General features: G+C 50.2%; 1 protein-coding gene across 1 annotated transcript in view; it reads right to left on the bottom strand.

Annotated features, from left to right (window-relative positions):
• Positions 1–435: 435 nt before the first annotated feature.
• Positions 436–20,370, bottom strand: part of LOC149433113 (arf-GAP with Rho-GAP domain, ANK repeat and PH domain-containing protein 1-like) — a gene marked incomplete at its 3' end in the record, with an annotated part of 43,518 nt that continues 23,583 nt past the window's right edge. Inside the window, exons 6-9 of the mRNA XM_089664641.1 lie at positions 10,144–10,250; positions 5,565–5,764; positions 5,393–5,478; positions 436–618 (exon numbers count right to left, since the gene is read on the bottom strand). Coding sequence (XP_089520767.1) covers positions 436–618; positions 5,393–5,478; positions 5,565–5,764; positions 10,144–10,250 — 576 coding nt within the window. The remainder of the gene's footprint in view (positions 619–5,392; positions 5,479–5,564; positions 5,765–10,143; positions 10,251–20,370) is intronic.

Consider the following 20,370-nt stretch of genomic DNA (forward strand, 5'->3'; position numbering starts at 1 on the left):
AATGAAGGGGTCCCTCATCTATGAATTCTGTGGAATGAAGGGGTCCCTCATCTACGAATTTTGTGGAATGAAGGCTTCCCTCATCTTTGAATTCTGTGGAATGAAGGCTTCCCTCATTTATGAATTCTGTGGAATGAAGGCTTCCCTCATCTATGAATTCTGGGGAATGAAGGGGTCCCTCATCTATGAATTCTGTGGAATGAAGGGGTCCCTCATCTATGAATTCTGTGGAATGAAGGGGTCCCTCATCTATGAATTCTGTGGAATGAAGGCTTCCCTCATCTATGAATTCTGGGGAATGAAGGGGTCCCTCATCTATGAATTCTGTGGAATGAAGGCTTCCCTCATCTATGAATTCTGTGGAATGAAGGGGCCCCTCATCTATGAATTCTGGGGAATGAAGGGGTCCCTCATCTATGAATTCTGGGTCCTCACCTTGTTGAGCTCGGCCTGGTTCCCGAAGAGCTGGTGGTAGCGGCGGTACTTGCCCTCGCGGTACTTGGCGGTGATGAAGACCTTCCTCTCCTGCACCCCGCTCCAGGCGTTGATGGCCTCACTCGGGGGGACGTTGGCTGCCCAAAACTTGTTGCTGACTTCATTGCCGAGCTCCAGGAAGAGCTGGAAGGATTAGAGGAGAGAAACCCGTGAGGGAGGAGACTAATCCCCAGCAGATGGAGGTGATAAATAGATAATTGGAGGCAGGAACCGCCGTCCAATCACAGGAGGACATCAGATGTCGGGGGCCCGGGACATAATAATAGTGTGCAACTGTGGGGGGGGGGGGGACATTAGAGTGTAAGCTCCTCTGGTACAGAGACTGATGGGACTGTGGGGGAGGGGACATTAGAGTGTAAGCTCCTCTGTACAGAGACTGATGTGACTATGGGGGAGGGGACATTAGAGTGTAAGCTCCTCTGGTACAGAGATGATGTGACTGTGGGGGAGGGGACATTAGAGCGTAAGCTCCTCTGGTGCAGAGACTGATGGGACTGGGGGGGAGGGGACATTAGAGTGTAAGCTCCTCTGGTACAGAGACTGATGGGACTGTGGGGGGGGGACATTAGAGTGTAAGCTCCTCTGGTACAGAGACTGATGTGACTGTGGGGGAGGGGACATTAGAGTGTAAGCTCCTCTGGTACAGAGACTGATGGGACTGTGGGGGAGGGGACATTAGAGTGTAAGCTCCTCTGGTACAGAGACTGATGGGACTGTGGGGGAGGGGACATTAGAGTGTAAGCTCCTCTGGTACAGAGACTGATGGGACTGTGGGGGAGGGGACATTAGAGTGTAAGCTCCTCTGGTACAGAGACTGATGGGACTGTGGGGGAGGGGACATTAGAGTGTAAGCTCCTCTGGTACAGAGACTGATGGGACTGTGGGGGGAGGGGGCATTAGAGTGTAAGCTCCTGGTACAGACACTGTGGGCTCATGGATGGGTGGGTGTCAGTCTGGAGGAGTGGGCGTTCCTAGGCAGCCCATATTTGCATACAGGCAACACCCACATGTGATGATAAGCCTCCATGATTGAAAGAACTGAAATCCAATGAATGTAAAGGGCGGGTCAGGCTGGGGAAGAAAGAGCTAGATGATGCTGGATGTATTCCGGTCAGGAAATGAGGTGGCCTCTGTCAGGCTTGCTTCTAATACACATTGTGAGAATCTCCCCCAGCATAAGCGTCTTGCAGTAGTTGTGCAGCAGAGCTTACACTGGGAGAGGGAAAAGCAGCAGAAGAATCCATTCTGTCCTGTTGCAGTGCAAGGAATGTGCTGATAGGAGGAGAGATCACAGTGACAGAGAGATGAGCTCATCAGTCTGCTGCTTCTCCCCCACTGTCCAGTCATAGGTTGGGGGGTAGGGAGGAGACCTGTCACTGAAAATGAAAAGGCAGAAGAAACAAAACAGGTTTTCTTCCCCATCAGACAGGACTGTACAGTGTGGCAGAGCTGTGCAAATCACAGGACTGGCTTGACAAAAAAAAACCTGCTGGTGCTTGTAGTTCTATATTGGCTCTTTGTTGCTACCTGGATACTGGAACTGCTGGGACTTGTGGTGCTACCCTGACTGTTGCTGGTGTCAGTCTAGGTGGGGCTGCTGGGTGTGACACACACTTGTTACCACTTGTCCCCCCCCATCCTGGTCTCTTCCATCCCCCCCCATCCTGGTCTCTTCCATCCCCCCCACCCACTCTTGTCTCCCCAAACCCCCTTCCCCACCCCCAGTCACTGTTCCCCATAATCCCTCAGACTGTCACAATGAATTCCTGAGCGCACTGCGCAGTCCCCCCTCCCCCGCCGATCGCCCAGACACAGAGACAGACTGATCCAGCACAAATGTCAGCTGACCAGAGGAGGGCCGGACCCGGCACAAAGAACATTCCGATGTATGGACGTGATCCGGAGTCATTAACCCCCGCACCTCCCCTACCCACAATCCCTCATTGTGTATCTATGGGCATGAAGAATGATACATTGACACAAGTGATCGAGGGGTTGATCAGGGGTTCCCACCATCCCTGTGCTGAGTTCCCGGGTCTGTACGCCCGCTGGGCCCATTATGAGGGGTTCCCACCATCCCTGTGCTGAGTTCCCGGGTCTGTACGCCCGCTGTACCCATTATGAGGGGTTCCCACCATCCCTGTGCTGAGTTCCTGGGTCTGTACATCCGCTGTGCCCATTATGGTGTCCATGTATATGGTGGGGAGATCACTGCTGGAGAATCTACAACACATAGGTAGTCAGAGGCTCCAGAGAGGACAATGTTTTCAGAACCTTCCAATCGATTGTCTCCTCTGAGGGCTAGAGGTGTCATGGACATCAGTTGTCACCCAATGAGTAGAGGTGTCATGTACATCAGTTTTCACCCAATGAGCAGAGGTGTCATGGACATCAGTTGTCACCCAATGAGTAGAGGTGTCATGGACATCAGTTGTCACCCAATGAGTAGAGGTGTCATGGACATCAGTTGTCACCCAATGAGTAGAGGTGTCATGGACATCAGTTGTCACCCAATGAGTAGAGGCGTCATGGACATCAGTTGTCACCCCATGAGTAGAGGTGTCATGGACATCAATTGTCACCCAATGAGCAGAGGTGTCATGGACATATGTTGTCACCCAATGAGTAGAGTTGTCATGTACATCAGTTTTCACCCAATGAGCAGAGGTGTCATGGACATCAGTTTTCACCCAATGAGTAGAGGTGTCATGGACATCAATTGTCACCCAATGAGCAGAGGTGTCATGGACATCTGTTGTCACCCAATGAGTAGAGTTGTCATGTACATCAGTTTTCACCCAATGAGCAGAGGTGTCATGGACATCAGTTGTCACCCAATGAGTAGAGGTGTCATGGACATCAGTTTGTCACCCAATGAGCAGAGGTGTCATGGACATCAGTTGTCACCCAATGAGTAGAGGTGTCATGGACATCAGTTGTCACCCAATGAGTAGAGGTGTCATGGACATCAGTTGTCACCCCATGAGTAGAGGTGTCATGGACATCAGTTTGTCACCCAATGAGCAGAGGTGTCATGGACATCAGTTGTCACCCAATGAGTAGAGGTGTCATGGACATCAGTTGTCACCCAATGAGTAGAGGTGTCATGGACATCAGTTGTCACCCAATGAGCAGAGGTGTCATGGACATCAGTTGTCACCCAATGAGTAGAGGTGTCATGGACATCAGTTGTCACCCCATGAGTAGAGGTGTCATGGACATCAGTTGTCACCCCATGAGTAGAGGTGTCATGGACATCAGTTGTCACCCAATGAGTAGAGGTGGAGCTGTAGGTGGAGCCGGGTGTCCTCCTGGTCAGGTTCTGCTGGAGCTCTGTTGGGAATCCTGATGGCATCAGAAACCTCCCCCCAGCATGTCCATGGTCTCCCCTCATCCACTGGAAGTCTGAGAGACCCGATCCATTCAACTTCTGGGCTTTCGTTCACTATCTGCATGGAGTTTGCATGCTCTCCTGGTGTTCGTGTGGCTGCCCCCTGGGTACACCCCACATCCTCCGAGACATGCTGGTAGGTCCATTGGCTGCTGCCTAGTATGTGTGGATCTGGAGCTGTCCCTCGCAATATCTCTTCCCTGTCACTAGAGGTCCTCATTGTTCTAGGATGAATGACAACAGCATCATTCAACCCACTTCCTTGGACCTTTTCCTAGCCAATGGCTGGACATTAAAGGAGAAGCGCCACAGTGATGGGCTCATCTCTAGGTCACTCTGCTCTCTCCTCCTATCAGCATGCTCTTTGCACATAAAATGAACTGATTCAATCTACTGCTTCTGAGCTCAAGGTATCCCGGATCAGCCTCCAACCTAGATCTGGACAGTGAAAGGAGAAGCAGCACAGGGAAAGGAGAAGCAGCACAGCGATCTGCTCATCTCTAGGACACTTTGCTGGCTCCTCCTTTCAGCATCATACTTCTCAGCTAATCAGCTCCTTGAGCTGATTCTCTTTCACTTTCTTGGGCCCACCCCCACCTTTCCCTAGCCAATGACTGGACATTGAATGGAGAAGCGGCACAGTGATAGGCACATCTCTAAGTCACTCTGTTCTCTCCCCTATCAGCATGCTATTTGCACATAACATGAACTGATTTTCAAACCTACTACCTCTGAGCTCCAGTCATCCCAGACCAACCCCCAACCTAGATCTGGACAGTGAAAGGAGAAGCAGCACAGTGATCAGCTCATCTCTCTGTCACTCTGCCCTCACCTTCTATCAGCAGGCTTTTTTGCACATAACATGAACTGATTCAATCCACTACTTCTGAGCTCAAGTCATCCCGGACCAGCCGCCAACCTAAATCTGGACAGTGAAAGGAGAAGCAGCACAGCGGTCAGTTCATCTCTAGGACACTCTGCTGTCTCCTCCTTTCAGCAACACACTTCTCAGCTAATCAGCTCCTTGATCTGATTCTCCCTCTTTCATTTCCTTGGACCCACCCTCGCCAATGACTGGACAGTGAAAGGAGAAGCAGCACAATGATCTGCTCATCTCTAGGACACTCTGCTGTCTCCTCCTTTCAGCAACACACTTCTCAGCTAATCAGCTCCTTGATCTGATTCTCCCTCTTTCACTTCCTTGGGCCCACCCTCGCCAATGACTGGACAGTGAAAGGAGAAGCAGCACAATGATCTGCTCATCTCTAGGACACTCTGCTGGCTCCTCCTTTCAGCACCGTACTTCTCAGCTAACCCACTCCTTGAAATGATTCTCCCTCTTTCACTTCCTTGGGCCCACCCTCGCCAATGACTGGACATTGAATGGAGAAGCGGCACAGTTATGGGCTCATCTCTAAGTCACTCCACTCTCTCTTCCTATCAGCATGCTCTGATAGCATAGTTAAGTCCATCCATACACGCCAGCACAATGCATGTCTGCCTTACCTGTATTAATTCATCCGTCCAGATCTTGTTGTCCATCTTGAGGCTCCGGACCTTGCTGATGTTGGGCCCCAGGCTGCGGTGTTCCCCTGAGAACAGAACTGGATATATAAGAAGGAGAACTTCCACCAAGGCGGAGGAACATCGTATTCTAGGGCTGGGGGTGGCCCCTCACCTGCGCACTTCTTACAGATCACCACGCAAAGGTTGATGGAGGCCCATTCGGGATTCAGCGCCTCGCAGTCCGCGCAATGCCTGTTGGCTTCCACCGCCCAGATCTTCTTGGCTACTTCAGGGTTGGACAGCGCGCCCGCTACAGACTGCATCATGGCTTCCACCCACTCCGCCCGCTCCTGCTCGCTGTCCGCGATGAAACTGGAGAGAGAAGAGAAGGTCCCGGCAATGAGAACGCACAATCCAGGAAGAACACTTCCCTCCCGTCTGAGAGTGCAATAGTCAGCTGTTAGGAGGGCCATCAAGGAAGTCAACAAACTCCCGAAGACTATGTGCGGGTCCAAGGGTCACCACATGACTGAATCAGCTTCCCATAACACAAGACTTCACATGGTCCTCGTCGGACTTCTACAAAGAAGTTCTGTCACCATATCACCGGGAAGATGCCTACTAGGGGGGCACCACCACCAAGAGGTTGGATGTCTATGGGTCCTCAGCCAGGGGGCTGCCCCGATACTCCTCTCAATGGCCCTGCTGAAAGCAGTGGGCTGGCTCTTGAGAGAGGGGTTCAATGTCTTGATGGGTGGAATGTTAGTCTGGAGTAGTGGGCTTTCCTAGGCGTGACGACCACCCTAGGTACCGCTCACATGTGATGCGGTCAGTATATTTGGCCTCCATTGTATACGGCCCCCAGGGAATATTTGGTACCCACTGTATAAGTCCCCAAGGGTATATTTGATCCCACCATGTTAAGTGGTCCTCAGGGTATATTTGGCACCCTTTGTTTATGACCCCCAGGGTATATTCAGTCCCCCAGGGCACATCTGGCCCCCCACTGTATATGACAATCAGGATATATTCAATTCCCCATTGTAAAATGGCTCACAGGGTATATTTGGCCCCCACTGTATAGGTTGAATGACCCCAAGGGTATATTTAGCCCTTTAAAGTATATGCCCCCCAGGGTATAATTAGCACCTATTGTATATGTCCCACAGCGTAAATGTAGCCCCACTGTATATGGCCCCCAGGGTATATCTGGTCCCTAGTATATACAACCCACAGGGTATACTGTATGTGGCCCCCACTGTGTTACAGGACGCTGTTACATTTGCACATATCGGTGTATTGTTACATCGCGGTTGATTTCCATATATTGTGTACATATAATTGCAGTGTGTACAGTGGATATAAAAAGTCTTCACACGTTTTCCACGTATAATGTGATCTATAAATTTTACAACTCAATTGAAAAACAAACTGAAATCTTTTAGGGGGGGAGAAGTAAACATAACAAACTAGAATAATGCAGTTGCATAAGTGTGCACGCCCTCTTATAACTGGGGATGTAGCTGTGTTCAGAATTAAGCAATCACATTCAAATTATATAGGAGTCAGTACACACCCACCATCATTGAAAGTGCCTCTGATGAACCCCAAATAAAGTTCAGCTGTTCTAGTGGGTTTTTTCTGACATTTTCTTAGTCGCATCCTACAGCAAAAGCCATGGTCCGCAGAACTTCCAAAGCATCAGAGGGATCTGATTGTTAAAAGGTATCAGTCAGGAGAAGGGGACAAAAGAATTTCCAAGGCATTAGATATACCATGGAACACAGTGAAGACCGTCATCATCAAGTGGAGAAAATATGGCGCAACAGTGACATCACCAACAGTGACACCAACAGTGACATCACCAACAGTGACATCACCAACAGAGACATCACCAACAGAGACATCACCAACAGAGACATCACCAACAGTGACGTCACCAACAGTGACGTCACCAACAGAGACATCACCAACAGTGACATCACCAACCGTGACATCCCCAACAACGATACTACCAACAGTGACATCACCAACCGTGACATCCCCAACAGTGACATCACCAACCGTGACATCCCCAACAGTGACATCCCCAACAGTGATACCACCAACAGTGACATCACCAACCGTGACATCCCCAACAGTGACATCCCCAACAGTGACACCACCAACAGTGACATCACCAAGAACTGGACGTCCCTTCGAAATTGATGAAAAGACGAGAATAAAACTGATCTGGGAGGCAGCCAAGAGGCCTACAGCAACATGAAAGGAGCTGCAGGAATATCTGGCAAGTCCTGGCTGTGTGGTCCATGTGACACCAATCTCCCGTGTTCTTCATATGTCTGGGCTATGGGGTAGAGGGGCAAGACAAAGAAAGACCTCCAAGCCCGGCTAAATTTTGCAAAAACACAACTGAAGTCTCCCAGCTGCATGTGGGAAAACGTATTCTGGTCTGATGGAACCAAGGATGGACTTTTTGGCCATAATTCCAAAAGATATGTTTGGCGCAAAAACAACACTGCCCATCACCAAAAGAACACCATACCCACCGTGAAGCATGGTGGTGGCAGCCTCATGTTTTGGGGCTGTTTTTCTTCAGCTGGAACTGGGATCTGAACAGTTCCAAATTCTGGTCAATATCGGCACAAATCCTTCAGGCTTCTGCTAGAAAGCTGAACATGAAGAGGAACTCCATCTTTCACCATGACAACCACCCAAAGCATCCATCCAAATCAACAAAGGAATGGCTTCACTGAAAGTTTTGGAATGGCCCAGCCAGAGCCCAGGCCTGAATCCGATGGAAAATCTGTGACCATAGTATCATTAGAGAATCAAATGAGAATTCCAAACGAACATACTGTAATGTGTACCCCAAAATGGAAGGTAGAATTATAAACATCTAATAAAAAAGGTTTTCTTATGAAATTTGTTCAATAATGGAGTCCACAGTGGTGCTACAGAATGCTTATTCATACGAATGTTTGAACAAATTTCTACTGATGACTAGTTTTATTAGACGTTCAGGTTCTTTCAGAAGATGGGGTCCCTTCCGGGCATTGATATGATTGGCTGAACCCCCCCCAAAAAAAAAAACATCAGACCAATAAAATTCTACGAAGCCTGACCACTCCACCGATTCACGTCAAATGCAAAGATCATTAACAAGACTTATTCATAACTCATGCATAGATTTTTGAACCGTTTGCTGAAGTCCACCAATCAGATGGGTACTTCTCAAGGCGTTTCGTGAACCAAAACCCACTTCTTCAGGAGAAAATTTGCGGAGCGGTCCAGATACGTCTATCAGCTAGCTCTTTCAAGTCAGCCACAGTCAATAAAACCAACAACAACCACGACTGTGTGTTGCCAAGCGTCTGACCTGGGAGCTGTGGAGGGGATAGTGAGAGAAATTTCATATCCAATTGCCTTGAGGGCCTGTGGGCGTCTCAACTTTGTGTTTCAGGATATTGGGTGAATCAGCACATTTCAAAGCCAAGTCCAAGATGGTCACCATAAGCCCTCTCAACTCGAACTGTGAACCAAAGTTCAGGAGGAAATGGATCGTCATCAAGCCCTCCTTGTCACAGCTTTAATAGGAATTACTGCTGGTCTATACTTTGGGATATCACTGGACCCAAATCCCATAGGGGATAGTCTCCTTCTTGGTCTTTAAACCTTGAAGCCCTTCAGGGTCCTTACTGGTCCATATGACCTCTCTGTAAAGACTGCGAAGGGCAGCGAGGTTTGCACCAGCTGTAACTCCTATTGAAACTGTGACACAGATGACCCATTTCTTCCTGAAGAACAGGACTTTGGTTCACAAAACGCACAGGGAAGTTCTCATCTGATTGTTCTTCAGAAAAAAGTTGTTAAAAAAAAATGTAGATGGTTGGCCCTCAGTTCAGGTGCACACACAGGCCCGGTGTGGATGGGGAGTTATTTAAGTTTCTGTTTAGTGATCATACCATTTATTGGTCGCCCTATTTTGGGTATCCCTTTCTTAGGGTGACAACAACGAGATTTTGATGCTAGATGAGTGTTGTGTTGGACCACTAAAACTGGCAGAATTAGTTGCAGTGTTGACGGGCTTTTGTTATTGGCAGAGCTGCTTTTCACCCCATGCAAGTCAATAGGAATGCAGAAGCAGCTTGAAGCAGGTCAGAAGTAGGTCAACTGCAGGTCGGGAGACCAACCACAGGTCAGGAGACCAACTTCGGGTCAGGAGATCAACCGCAGGTCAGGAGATCAACCGCAGGTCAGGAGACAAACCGCAGGTCAGGAGACCAACTTCAGGTAAGGAGACAAACCGCAGGTCAGAAGACCAACCGCAGGTCAAGAGATCAACCGCAGGTCAAGAGATCAACTGCAGGTCAGGAGACAAACCGCATGTCAGGAGACCAACCGCAGGTCATGAGATCAACCGCAGGTCAGGACACCAACTGCAGGTCAGGAGATCAACCGCAGGTCAGGAGACCAACTGCAGGTCAAATGCACCCATCAATGAATTTGGTATGATCTCAGAAGTGTCTCAAACTGATGTCAAAAACAAGCCCAAAGTCAACGAACATGTGCTGGATGTAGGCATTAGAGGAAGGAAATTCTGCTGGGTTGCCCATAGCCTTTAGCCCATAGCCTACTGTTCCCTGGAGGAACTGAGGACCTCCTCAAGACCTAATGTCCTTGAGCACTAAAAGTAAGGCATATTCGCACCCAGGCAGAACCTGCTACAGGCCCAAACCTCTTCTCCTCACCTGAAGGTCTTGTACGGTGTGGTCAGATCGAAGCACTTCTTGTCCACTTCCTTCACGTTGCCGACATTCATGTCAATGGAGGTAATTCCGACCCCGGAGAAAAAATCCTGCAAGGACACAAAGCAGCTGTCATCTTTTTTCAGGACACAAAGCTCTCCCTGCTACGTGTCTCATAAGAAGTTTTATAGGATATTGCAAAATGACGGCGAGGCCAACCCCATGCCCGGGGGAAGGAAGGTGCTTGGCAGAGATGCCTGCATGAAGGGTGCACAGAACCTGGCGGGGCGTGCCATGGATTATGAACATTAAGTAGGTCAGAAAGCCTTTGCCTGCAGATGTATCTTCAGCCTGATGGTCGACCGGCACCCACCTTCTTGCAGACATATATGTCAGGGCAATAAAAAGCATGAAACATATGCAGAACATGCTACAATACATGCACTTTGCAAGTGTTTTATCCCACTAAACATGCAACAAGTCCCTGTTTATCCATTAGAATTCCAGGAGGCTCCAACTTCTTCTTTGAGGGGGCAACACTATGGGTTTGATGGACTAAAACTGGACATTGCAAAATTCTGGTGCGGCTGGGCATGGTAGCCAATCAGCTACTGACAGGTCAGGAGACCAACCGAAGGTCAAGAGACCAACCGAAGGTCAAGAGACCAACCGCAGGTCAAGAGACCAACCGCAGGTCAAGAGACCAACCGCAGGTCAGGAAACCAACCGCAGGTCAGGAGACCAACCGCAGGTCAGGAGACAAACCGCAGGTCAGGAGACAAACCGCAGGTCAAGAGACCAACCGCAGGTCAAGAGACCAACCGCAGGTCAAGAGACCAACCGCAGGTCAGGAGAACAACCACAGGTCAGGAGAACAACCACAGGTCAGGAGATCAACCACAGGTCAGGAGACCAACCGCAAGTCAATATCTCTTGGATGGGCATGGTAGCCAATCAGCTACTAACATCAGCTTCTTCAATTAGGCCTTGACGATAAAAGCTGATTGGTTTCCATGCAGAGCTGCACCGGCTGGTTCAGTTGCAGACCCCACGCAAGGACCACTGGTCTGGTGTAGCTCTCAGCCTTTGTCCTCTGCAATGTCGGAGATATCAGGCACAGGGGGGTTCCCCTACACATACATACAGGGATTTCCTTCCAAGTAAAACAACTGCAGCCTCAACTTTCAAGGGCCTGCCCGCAAAATGTGTGTGTAGCCAGAATCCTGAGAGCACCTCAGAGGGTTACTGGGAGGGTACTTCCTGTGCTGTGCACCTACCTATCCACTGCAACCAGAATCCTGAGAGCACCTCAGAGGGTTACTGGGAGGGTACTTCCTGTGTTGTGTACCTTCCTATCCACTGCAACCAGAATCCTGAGAGCATCTCATAGGGTTACTGGGAGTGTACTTCCTGTGTTGTGTACCTTCCTATCTACTGCAACCAGGATCCTGAGAGCATCTCATAGGGTTACTGGGAGTGTACTTCCTGTGTTGTGTACCTTCCTATCTACTGCAACCAGGATCCTGAGAGCACCTCAGAGGGTTACTGGGAGGGTATTTCCTGTGTTGTGTACCTTCCTATCCACTGCAAACAGAATCCTGAGAGCACCTCAGAGGGTTACTGGGAATGTACTTCCTGTGCTGTGCACCTTCCTATCTACTGCAACCAGAATCCTGAGAGCACCTCAGAGGGTTACTGGGAGGGTACTTCCTGTGTTGTGTACCTTCCTATCCACTGCAACCAGAATCCTGAGAGCATCTCATAGGGTTACTGGGAGTGTACTTCCTGTGTTGTGTACCTTCCTATCTACTGCAACCAGGATCCTGAGAGCAGGGGCGGACTGACCATTCAAGCACTCGGGCACTGTTCGAGGGCCCGGGGTCAGTAGGGGGCCCCATGAAATGACCCTGGTACCTTTTTTATAGGCTTTTTTGGGTGTGCTTTGAGTGTGGGCAAGGACACAGGGGCCCCATGGTCCCCTATTGCCCGGGGGCCCCATGAGTTGTCAGTCCGCCCCTGCCTGAGAGCACTCTACAGGGTTACTGGGAGTGAACTTCCTGTGCTGTACACCTTCCTATCTACTGCAACCAGAATCCTAAGAGCACCTCACAGGGTTACTGGGAGTGTAGTTCCCATGCTGTGTACCTTCCTATTTACTGCAACCAGAATCCTGAGAGCACCTCAGAGGGTTATTGGGAGGGTACTTATTGTACTGTGTACCTTCCTATCTACTGCAACCAGGATTCTGAGAGCACCTCAGAGGGTTACTGGGAGTGTACTTCCCATGTCATGCACCTTCCTATCTACTGCGACCAGAATCCTGAGAGCACCTTACATGGTCACTGGGAGTGTACTTCCCCTGCTGTGTACCTTTCTATTTACTGCAACCAGAATCCTGAGAGCACCTCAGAGGGTCACTGGGAGTGTACTTCCCCTGCTGTGTACCTTCCTATTTACTGCAACCAGAATCCTGAGAGCACCTTACATGGTCACCGGGAGTGTACTTCCCCTGCTGTGTACCTTTCTATCTACTGGTCCAGAATCCTGAGAGCACCTCAGAGGGTTACTGGGAGGGTACTTATTATGCTGTGTACCTTCCCATCTACTGCGACCAGAATCCTGAGAACAACTTACTTGATTACTAGGAGTGTACTTCCCAAGCTGTGTACCTACCAATCCCTACATGTATCTCCAGTCACAGGCGTACTGTGCTGTGCACCTTCCTATCCACTACGACCAGAATCCTGAGAACAACTTACATGGTTACTGGGAGGGTACTTCCTCTGCTGTGCACCTTCCTATCCACTACGACCAGAATCCTGAGAGCACCTCAGAGGGTTACTGAGAGTGTTCTTACTATGCTGCGTACCTTCCTATCTCTACATGTATCTCCAGTCACAGGCGTACATGCGTACTGTGCTGTGTACCTTCTTATCTACTACGTCCAGAATCCTGAGAGCACCTTACAGGGTCACTGGGAGGGTACTTCCCATGCTGTGTACCTACCTATCCCTACATGTATCTCCAGTCACAGGCATACAGCCAGCTGCATGAAGCCACAATGTAATACACGCAGATCTCGTTGAAGATTCTGACCTGTAATAGGTGAGCTGTTTGTTCTGCTTTTACAAGAAGTTTTATTGGCTTTATAAACAGTGAAATGTAAACAATACAAAGGCAGATGTGACATTGGATAACGATTGTTACAACAGAGAAAGTAAATGGTAAAATAAGCAGAGCCCAGATTTGCGGGTCGCACAGAGTACAGGGTTGGGCAAACATTGAAAGTCTATGTAGCTATTCCTCTGGGTGCCATAAGGGTGTGTAGAATGTAGTCGAATGGAAGAGAGGGGGGGGCAAAAATGATGGTGCCTCCAAAGAATTGGCTGCATACATACAAGCATGGGACTGGAGGGCGGTGGGTGGGAAAAGGTGGAAAAGGAAATGGGGGAGGGGATGAGTAAGGGTGGAAGCATCTGTCAGGGGATGAACCTGGAGTGAAGATTAGGAAGGGTAGTAAGGAGAAGGGTGGTGTTGGCTGGGGATGGTGAAGGGAAAAGAAGCAGGACCGGGACAAGGGGTGGGCAGGAGGGGCAGCTGCCCCAGGTATAAGAAAGCAAATAATAGACAGGATGGTATGGCATATGTTAAAAGTCGGGGAAGGGGGTGCAATTCTGGAACCTTGCTCTAGGTGCTGGACGACCCAATCCCGGTACTATGTAGATAGAGAAGAAGAAAGAAAAAAGGGTGAGTGGAGGAGGATGTACAATATGAAATGAAAGTCTTGTAGAACGTTTGGGGAACAGGGAGTAGAAGAGGAAGCAGGCCATTCCCCTTTGTGGAGACCAGGACAACCAGAAGCTTAGATGGTGGCGGGACGTGGGGGTAAGTATGGGTATGGGAGGGGGTTATCTAGGTCTGATGGGCAGAAAGACCAATCCATTGTCATCATACAGACAGGAAATTCTCACACCTGTCTAGGGGTATTGCATTAAAATCCATGGAGGTCCAGTCAGTAAATTTTTTTTTTCCTGCACAGGTCCGAATCGCATGTTTGATTCCTAATGGCACCTTCGCGGCAAATGCAGCAGTTTGTTTTGGAACGCCAAACTGCATGGGCTTGGCACTGCGCACTTTATATAGGGTCAGGGCCTTCTTTTTCTGCGTTTCTGCATGTAAAGCAGCCCATTGAAATAAATGGGCTGCTTACACGCAAAATGCAGGTTGCAATGATGTAAACGTAGACTCTGATCCTTCACAGTCCCATTAATACATCAGTGTTCTCATTCCCCCCCTGCACATCAACCCCCCGGCCCCTTCGTAAGGCCCTCCTTCTTCACAATCATGTCCTCAGCTCCCCGTCATATCATCAGTCATCAGGTCCATTCAGGGTATGTGGAAGGCGGCAGGGGAGAGAGTGGTCAGGTCCAGGCACGGGTTGTGGAAGGTGGCAGGGGAGAGAGTGGTCAGGTCCAGGCAGGGGTTGTGGAAGGTGGAAGGGGAGAGAGTGGTCAGGTCCAGGCACGGGTTGTGGAAGGTGGCAGGGGAGAGAGTGGTCAGGTCCAGGCAGGGGTTGTGGAAGGTGGAAGGGGAGAGAGTGGTCAGGTCCAGGCAGGGGTTAGGGCAGGCGAGAGGGGAGACAGTAGTCAGGTCCAGGCAGGGGTTGTGAAAGGTGGCAGGGGAGAGAGTGGTCAGGTCCAGGCAGGGGTTGTGGAAGGCAGCAGGGGAGAGAGTGGTCAGGTCCAGGCAGGGGTTATGGAAGGCGGTAGGGGAGAGAGTGGTCAGGTCCAGGCAGGGGTTGTGAAAGGTGGCAGGGGAAAGAGTGGTCAGGTCCAGGCAGGGGTTGTGAAAGGTGGCAGGGGAAAGAGTGGTCAGGTCCAGGCAGGGGTTGTGAAAGGTGGCAGGGGAGAGGATGGTCAGGTCTAGGCAGGGGTTGAGGCAGGCGAGAGGGGAGGCAGTAGTCAGGTCCAGGCAGGGGTTGTGGAAGGCGGCAGGGGAGAGAGTGGTCAGGTCCAGGCAGGGGTTAGGGCAGGCGAGAGGGGAGACAGTAGTCAGGTCCAGGCAAGGGTTGTGAAAGGTGGCAGGGGAGAGAGTGGTCAGGTCCAGGCAGGGGTTGTGGAAGGTGGAAGGGGAGAGAGTGGTCAGGTCCAGGCAGGGGTTGAGGCAGGCGAGAGGCGAGACAGTAGTCAGGTCCAGGCAGTGGTTGTGGAAGGCAGCAGGGGAGAGACTGGTCAGGTCCAGGCAGGGGTTGTGGAAGGCGTGGAAGGCGGCAGGGGAGAGAGTGGTTAGGTCCAGGCAGGGGTTGTGGAAGGCGGCAGGGGAGAGAGTGGTCAGGTCCAGGCAGGGGTTGTGAAAGGTGGCAGGGGAGAGAGTAGTCAGGTCCAGGCAGGGGTTAGGGCAGGCGAGAGGGGAGACAGTGGTCAGGTCCAGGCAGGGGTTGTGAAAGGTGGCAGGGGAGAGAGTGGTCAGGTCCAGGCAGGGGCTGTGGAAGGCAGCAGGGGAGAGAGTGGTCAGGTCCAGGCAGGGGTTGTGGAAGGCGGTAGGGGAGAGAGTGGTCAGGTCCAGGCAGGGGTTGTGAAAGGTGGCAGGGGAAAGAGTGGTCAGGTCCAGGCAGGGGTTGTGAAAGGTGGCAGGGGAAAGAGTGGTCAGGTCCAGGCAGGGGTTGTGAAAGGTGGCAGGGGAAAGAGTGGTCAGGTCCAGGCAGGGGTTGTGAAAGGTGGCAGGGGAGAGAATGGTCAGGTCTAGGCAGGGGTTGAGGCAGGCGAGAGGGGAGACAGTAGTCAGGTCCAGGCAGGGGTTGTGGAAGGCGGCAGGGGAGAGAGTGGTCAGGTCCAGGCAGGGGTTAGGGCAGGCGAGAGGGGAGACAGTAGTCAGATCCAGGCAGGGGTTAACGCAAGCAAGAGGGGAGACAGTAGTCAGGTCCAGGCAGGGGTTAGGGCAGGCGAGAAGCGAGACAGTAGTCAGATCCAGGCAGGGGTTGTGGAAGGTGGCAGGGGAGAGAGTGGTCAGGTCCAGGCAGGGGTTGTGGAAGGCGGCAGGGGAGAGAGTGGTCAGTTCCAGGCAGGGGTTAGGGCAGGCGAGAGGGAAGACAGTAGTCAGATCCAGGCAGAGGTTAGGGCAGGCGAGAGGGAAGACTGTAGTCAGGTCCAGGCAGGGGTTAGGGCAGGCGAGAGGGAAGACTGTAGTCAGGTCCAGGCAGGGGTTAGGGCAGGCGAGAGGGAAGACAGTAGTCAGATCCAGGCAGGGGTTGAGGCAGGCGGGAGGGGAGACAGTAGTCAGATCCAGGCAGGGGTTAGCGCAGGCGAGAGGGGAGACAGTAGTCAGGTCCAGGCAGGGGTTGAGACAAGCGAGAGGGGAGACAGTAGTCAGGTCCAGGCAGGGATTGAGGCAGGTGAGAGGAGAGAAAGTAATCAAGTCCAGGCAGGGGTTGTGGCAGGCAACAGGATAGAAAGTAGTTAGGTCCTGACAGGGGTTGAGGCAGGCGAGTAGCGATACAGTAGTCTGATCCAGGCAGGGGTTGTGGAAGGCGGCAGGGGAGAGAGTGGTCAGTTCCAGGCAGGGGTTGTGGCAGGCGAGAGGGGAGAAAGTAATCAAGTCCAGGCAGGGGTTGTGGCAGAGGACATGGTAGAAAGTAGTTAGGTCCAGACAGGGGTTGAGGCAGGCGAGAGGAGAGAAAGTTGTCAGGTCCAGGCAGGGTTTGCGGAAGGTGGCAGGGGAGGGAGCAATCAACTCCAGACTGAGGTTGAGGCAGGCAGCAGGTGAGAAAGTGGTCTGGTCCAGTCATGGTCAAGGCAGGTGATAGGGGAGAGAGCATTCAGGTCCAAGAAGGGGTCAAGGATGGCAGAAGCGAGAGAATAGTCAGGTCCAGGTATGGGTTGAGGCAGACAACAAGCAAAAGAGAGTAGTCAGGTCAATATGTGCATGCAACAAGCTGACAGGTAAGTATTATAGTGCCTTTAGCTCACTGATATCTGGCAATAAGACCCTTTGAAGGCTGAAGCACAAACGACCCTTCTGGTCAGAAGACATGCCCAGGATCGTTTTTGGCCTAGAGGAAGTGAAGGTCCAAGTTGGAATCCTGTGAGGAATCCCAGAAGACCCATCATGGATCCTGCAAGCACTGTAACAGTAGGAGACTCCCAAGCTCTGGCAATAGTTTGGTCACTTTAAATATATATTTGTGTTTTTTTAGGGACTTTAGTTGGAGTTTTGAAGTAGAGCGATTCCCAGGGGGTTTTTCAGAATATTGAGGTGCAAGATGGAGCTGATGTAGTGATATAATCTTAGCCATAGGCATTGGACTCTTGGGCAAGTCCACCATATACGTAAGGAATATGGTTGGCCCCCTCTAAAGTACAATGGGAATAGAATGGTATGTACAGTATTTAGATCTTCTAGCAGGGGGTTACATATCATTGAAGCAATACTTTATATGAGTTTTCTAAAGAGGTTTTATTGATTGAGCTTTTTACAGCAATAGGCCACCATTCTTCATTTTGTATTTTGGACAAAAAGATCCAACTTTTCTCTCCCAGGCTCGACTTTAGGACAATTCTGTCATGGAAATATGAGGGAGGAGTGATACATCGAGGAAAAAAAACTATCCCTGGGATAAATGGGTGATCCTGGCAACAACATTCAAAGCCTGTAACGGTTAGAAGAGAGGTCTTCCCATGTGTTCACGATTCAGCATTATGTCAAATTTGCAGACGTGGGATATTGCAGAAAGTTCTTTGTTCAGTTTTTTCTCCTGCTGTCATTAGAAAGTAATAATACAATTGAGGTTGAGCAGGAAATGGACAATACTGTATCCTTTGTGTAGCCACCAAGAGAATGGGGAGGGCTTCTCCTTCCTGGGTGGAAAAAGTGGGCAGCCAACAATTCCTACAAAATGGAGGATGAGAGAACTTGAGATTTACCGAAGTATCTCAGCGAGTCCAAAATGTGGAATGAATGTTTAGTATAGGATTCAGGTTCTTGGACCAGAGGGAGGCATCCATAGTGAAGAGACTAAAGGCATTGGGTGACAGACCAGAATATGCATCAGAGTCCACAAAGGAGTATGTATCACGGTGTTGAACCCCCAGGTCTCCTTGGGGTGCGCATCTTGTTGTCAGAAGAAAGTAATAATACAACTGAAGTTGAGCAGGAAATTGACAATACTGTATCCTTTGTGTAGCCACCAATAAAATGGGGACAGCTCCTCCATCCTGGGTGGAAAAAGTGGGCAGCCAACAATTCCTGCAAAATGGAGGATAAGGGGACTTGAGAGTACCGAAGTATCTCACTGAGTCCCAAATGCGGAATGAATGTATAGGATTCAGGTTTTTGGACCAGAGGGAGGCATCTATAGTGAAGAGACTAAAGGCGTTGGGTGACAGACCGACATATCCATTAGAGTCCACAAAGGAGTATGTATCAAGGTGTGGAACCTCCAGGTCTCCTTGGGGTGTGCACCTAACAGTTTGTTTGTTAATACGGCTCTAACCAAGCTCCAGATACACTTTGTGATGTGATGTGATGTGATGGAGGTGGGTAGGCCTGATAAGGGGAGTGGCATGTAGAGGTGAGGTGTACCAGGGTATAAGAGTTTGGTGACCAATCAGAAGGTAAAGTTGGCCTGTTAAAGAGGGTCGTATGTAGGGGTAAGGCGTATACCAGGGTATGGAAGGTTGGTGACCAACTGGAAGGTAAAGTTGGCCTGTTAAAGAGGGTCGTATGTAGGGGTAAGGCGTATACCAGGGTATGGAAGGTTGGTGACCAACTGGAAGGTAAAGTTGGCCTGTTAAAGAGAGTCGTATGTAGGGGTAAGGCGTATACCAGGGTATGGAAGGTTGGTGACCAATTGGAAGGTAAAGTTGGCCTGCTAAAGAGAGTCATATGTAGGGGTGAGGTGTATACCAGAGCATGGGAGGTTGGTGACCAATTGGAAGGTAAAGTTGGCCTGTTAAAGAGAGTCGTATGTAGGGGTGAGGCGTATACCAGTGCATGGGTGGTTGGTGGCCAATTGGAAGGTAAAGTTCGCCTGTTATAGAGTCGTATGTAGGGGTGAGGTGTATACCAGAGCATGGGAGGTTGGTGACCAATTGGAAGGTAAAGTTGGCCTGTTAAAGAGCGTAGTATATAGGGGAGAGGCGTATACCAGGGTATGGAAGGTTGGTGACCAATTGGAAGGTAAAGTTGGCCTGTTAAAGAGAGTCGTATGCAGAGGTGAGGAGTATATACCAGGGTATGGGAGGTTGGCGACCAATTGGAAGGTAAAATTGGGCTTTAGCTAGGGTTTGACAAAATTTTCAAGGAACCAGACTTTGATTTATTTACCTGTAGACCTAATAGCCTACCCAATTGTTGCAGAAACTGGGAGAGGTTGGGTAAAGGCATATGTGACTCAGAACAGTAAGCTACTGGCAAATAGCATTGATATTTGGTTAACCCCAGCTATTTCTCTACCTTGGATATCTGGATGTTGGAACAGTCTAAATGGGTGGTGACGGACACCCCTGCCTTGCTCCTCTTTTGTTGCAGTATTACCCCAATTCAAAGCCACTGTATTTTCTCGTTCAAATATTTTGATTGTGAAGTAACAATGGTAGACAAACTTTGCAGGAAATAACATCAACAATGGCTTAGTGGGTGCCTGGTAAGCATTTCTAAGCTATGGGGACGCAGTCCCTACAGAGATAAGGTGCCATAGAACAATGTTGAAGTACTAAATGATATAAGAAGTGCATCAAGACATTAAACCATGATTTCTCAGGGCGTCCTCCCTGGCTAGGAGGCTAGTAATTGCCGGCGCAATTCCGGGCTTGATGTGTAGAAATATATAATCCCATCCCGCAAGCCAGAGTACTAGGTGTCATCCTAGACTCCAATCTGTCCTTCCAGCCCCAAGTCCAATCACTGACAAACTCATGTAGACTTCACCTCCGCAACATCTCCAAAATACATCCGTTCCTAACCCCGGAAACCACTAAGCAACTCATTCACTCCCTTATTATATCACGACTTGACTACTGTAACTCCCTCCTCACCGGCCTACCTCACCGCAGGCTATCCCCGCTTCAGTCTATCCTGAATACTGCGGCCAGACTCATCCACCTTACTAAGCGCTCCGTATCCGCCTCCCCCCTCTGCCAATCCCTCCACTGGCTTCCGATTGCCCAACGGATCAAATTCAAAATGCTAACACTGACGTACACAGCTGTCCATAATACTGCCCCGAACTACATC

The sequence above is a fragment of the Staurois parvus genome, unplaced genomic scaffold (assembly GCF_062004578.1).
Source record: "Staurois parvus isolate SC_StPar_1 unplaced genomic scaffold, SC_StPar_1.0 ptg001977l, whole genome shotgun sequence".
Lineage (NCBI taxonomy): Eukaryota > Metazoa > Chordata > Amphibia > Anura > Ranidae > Staurois > Staurois parvus.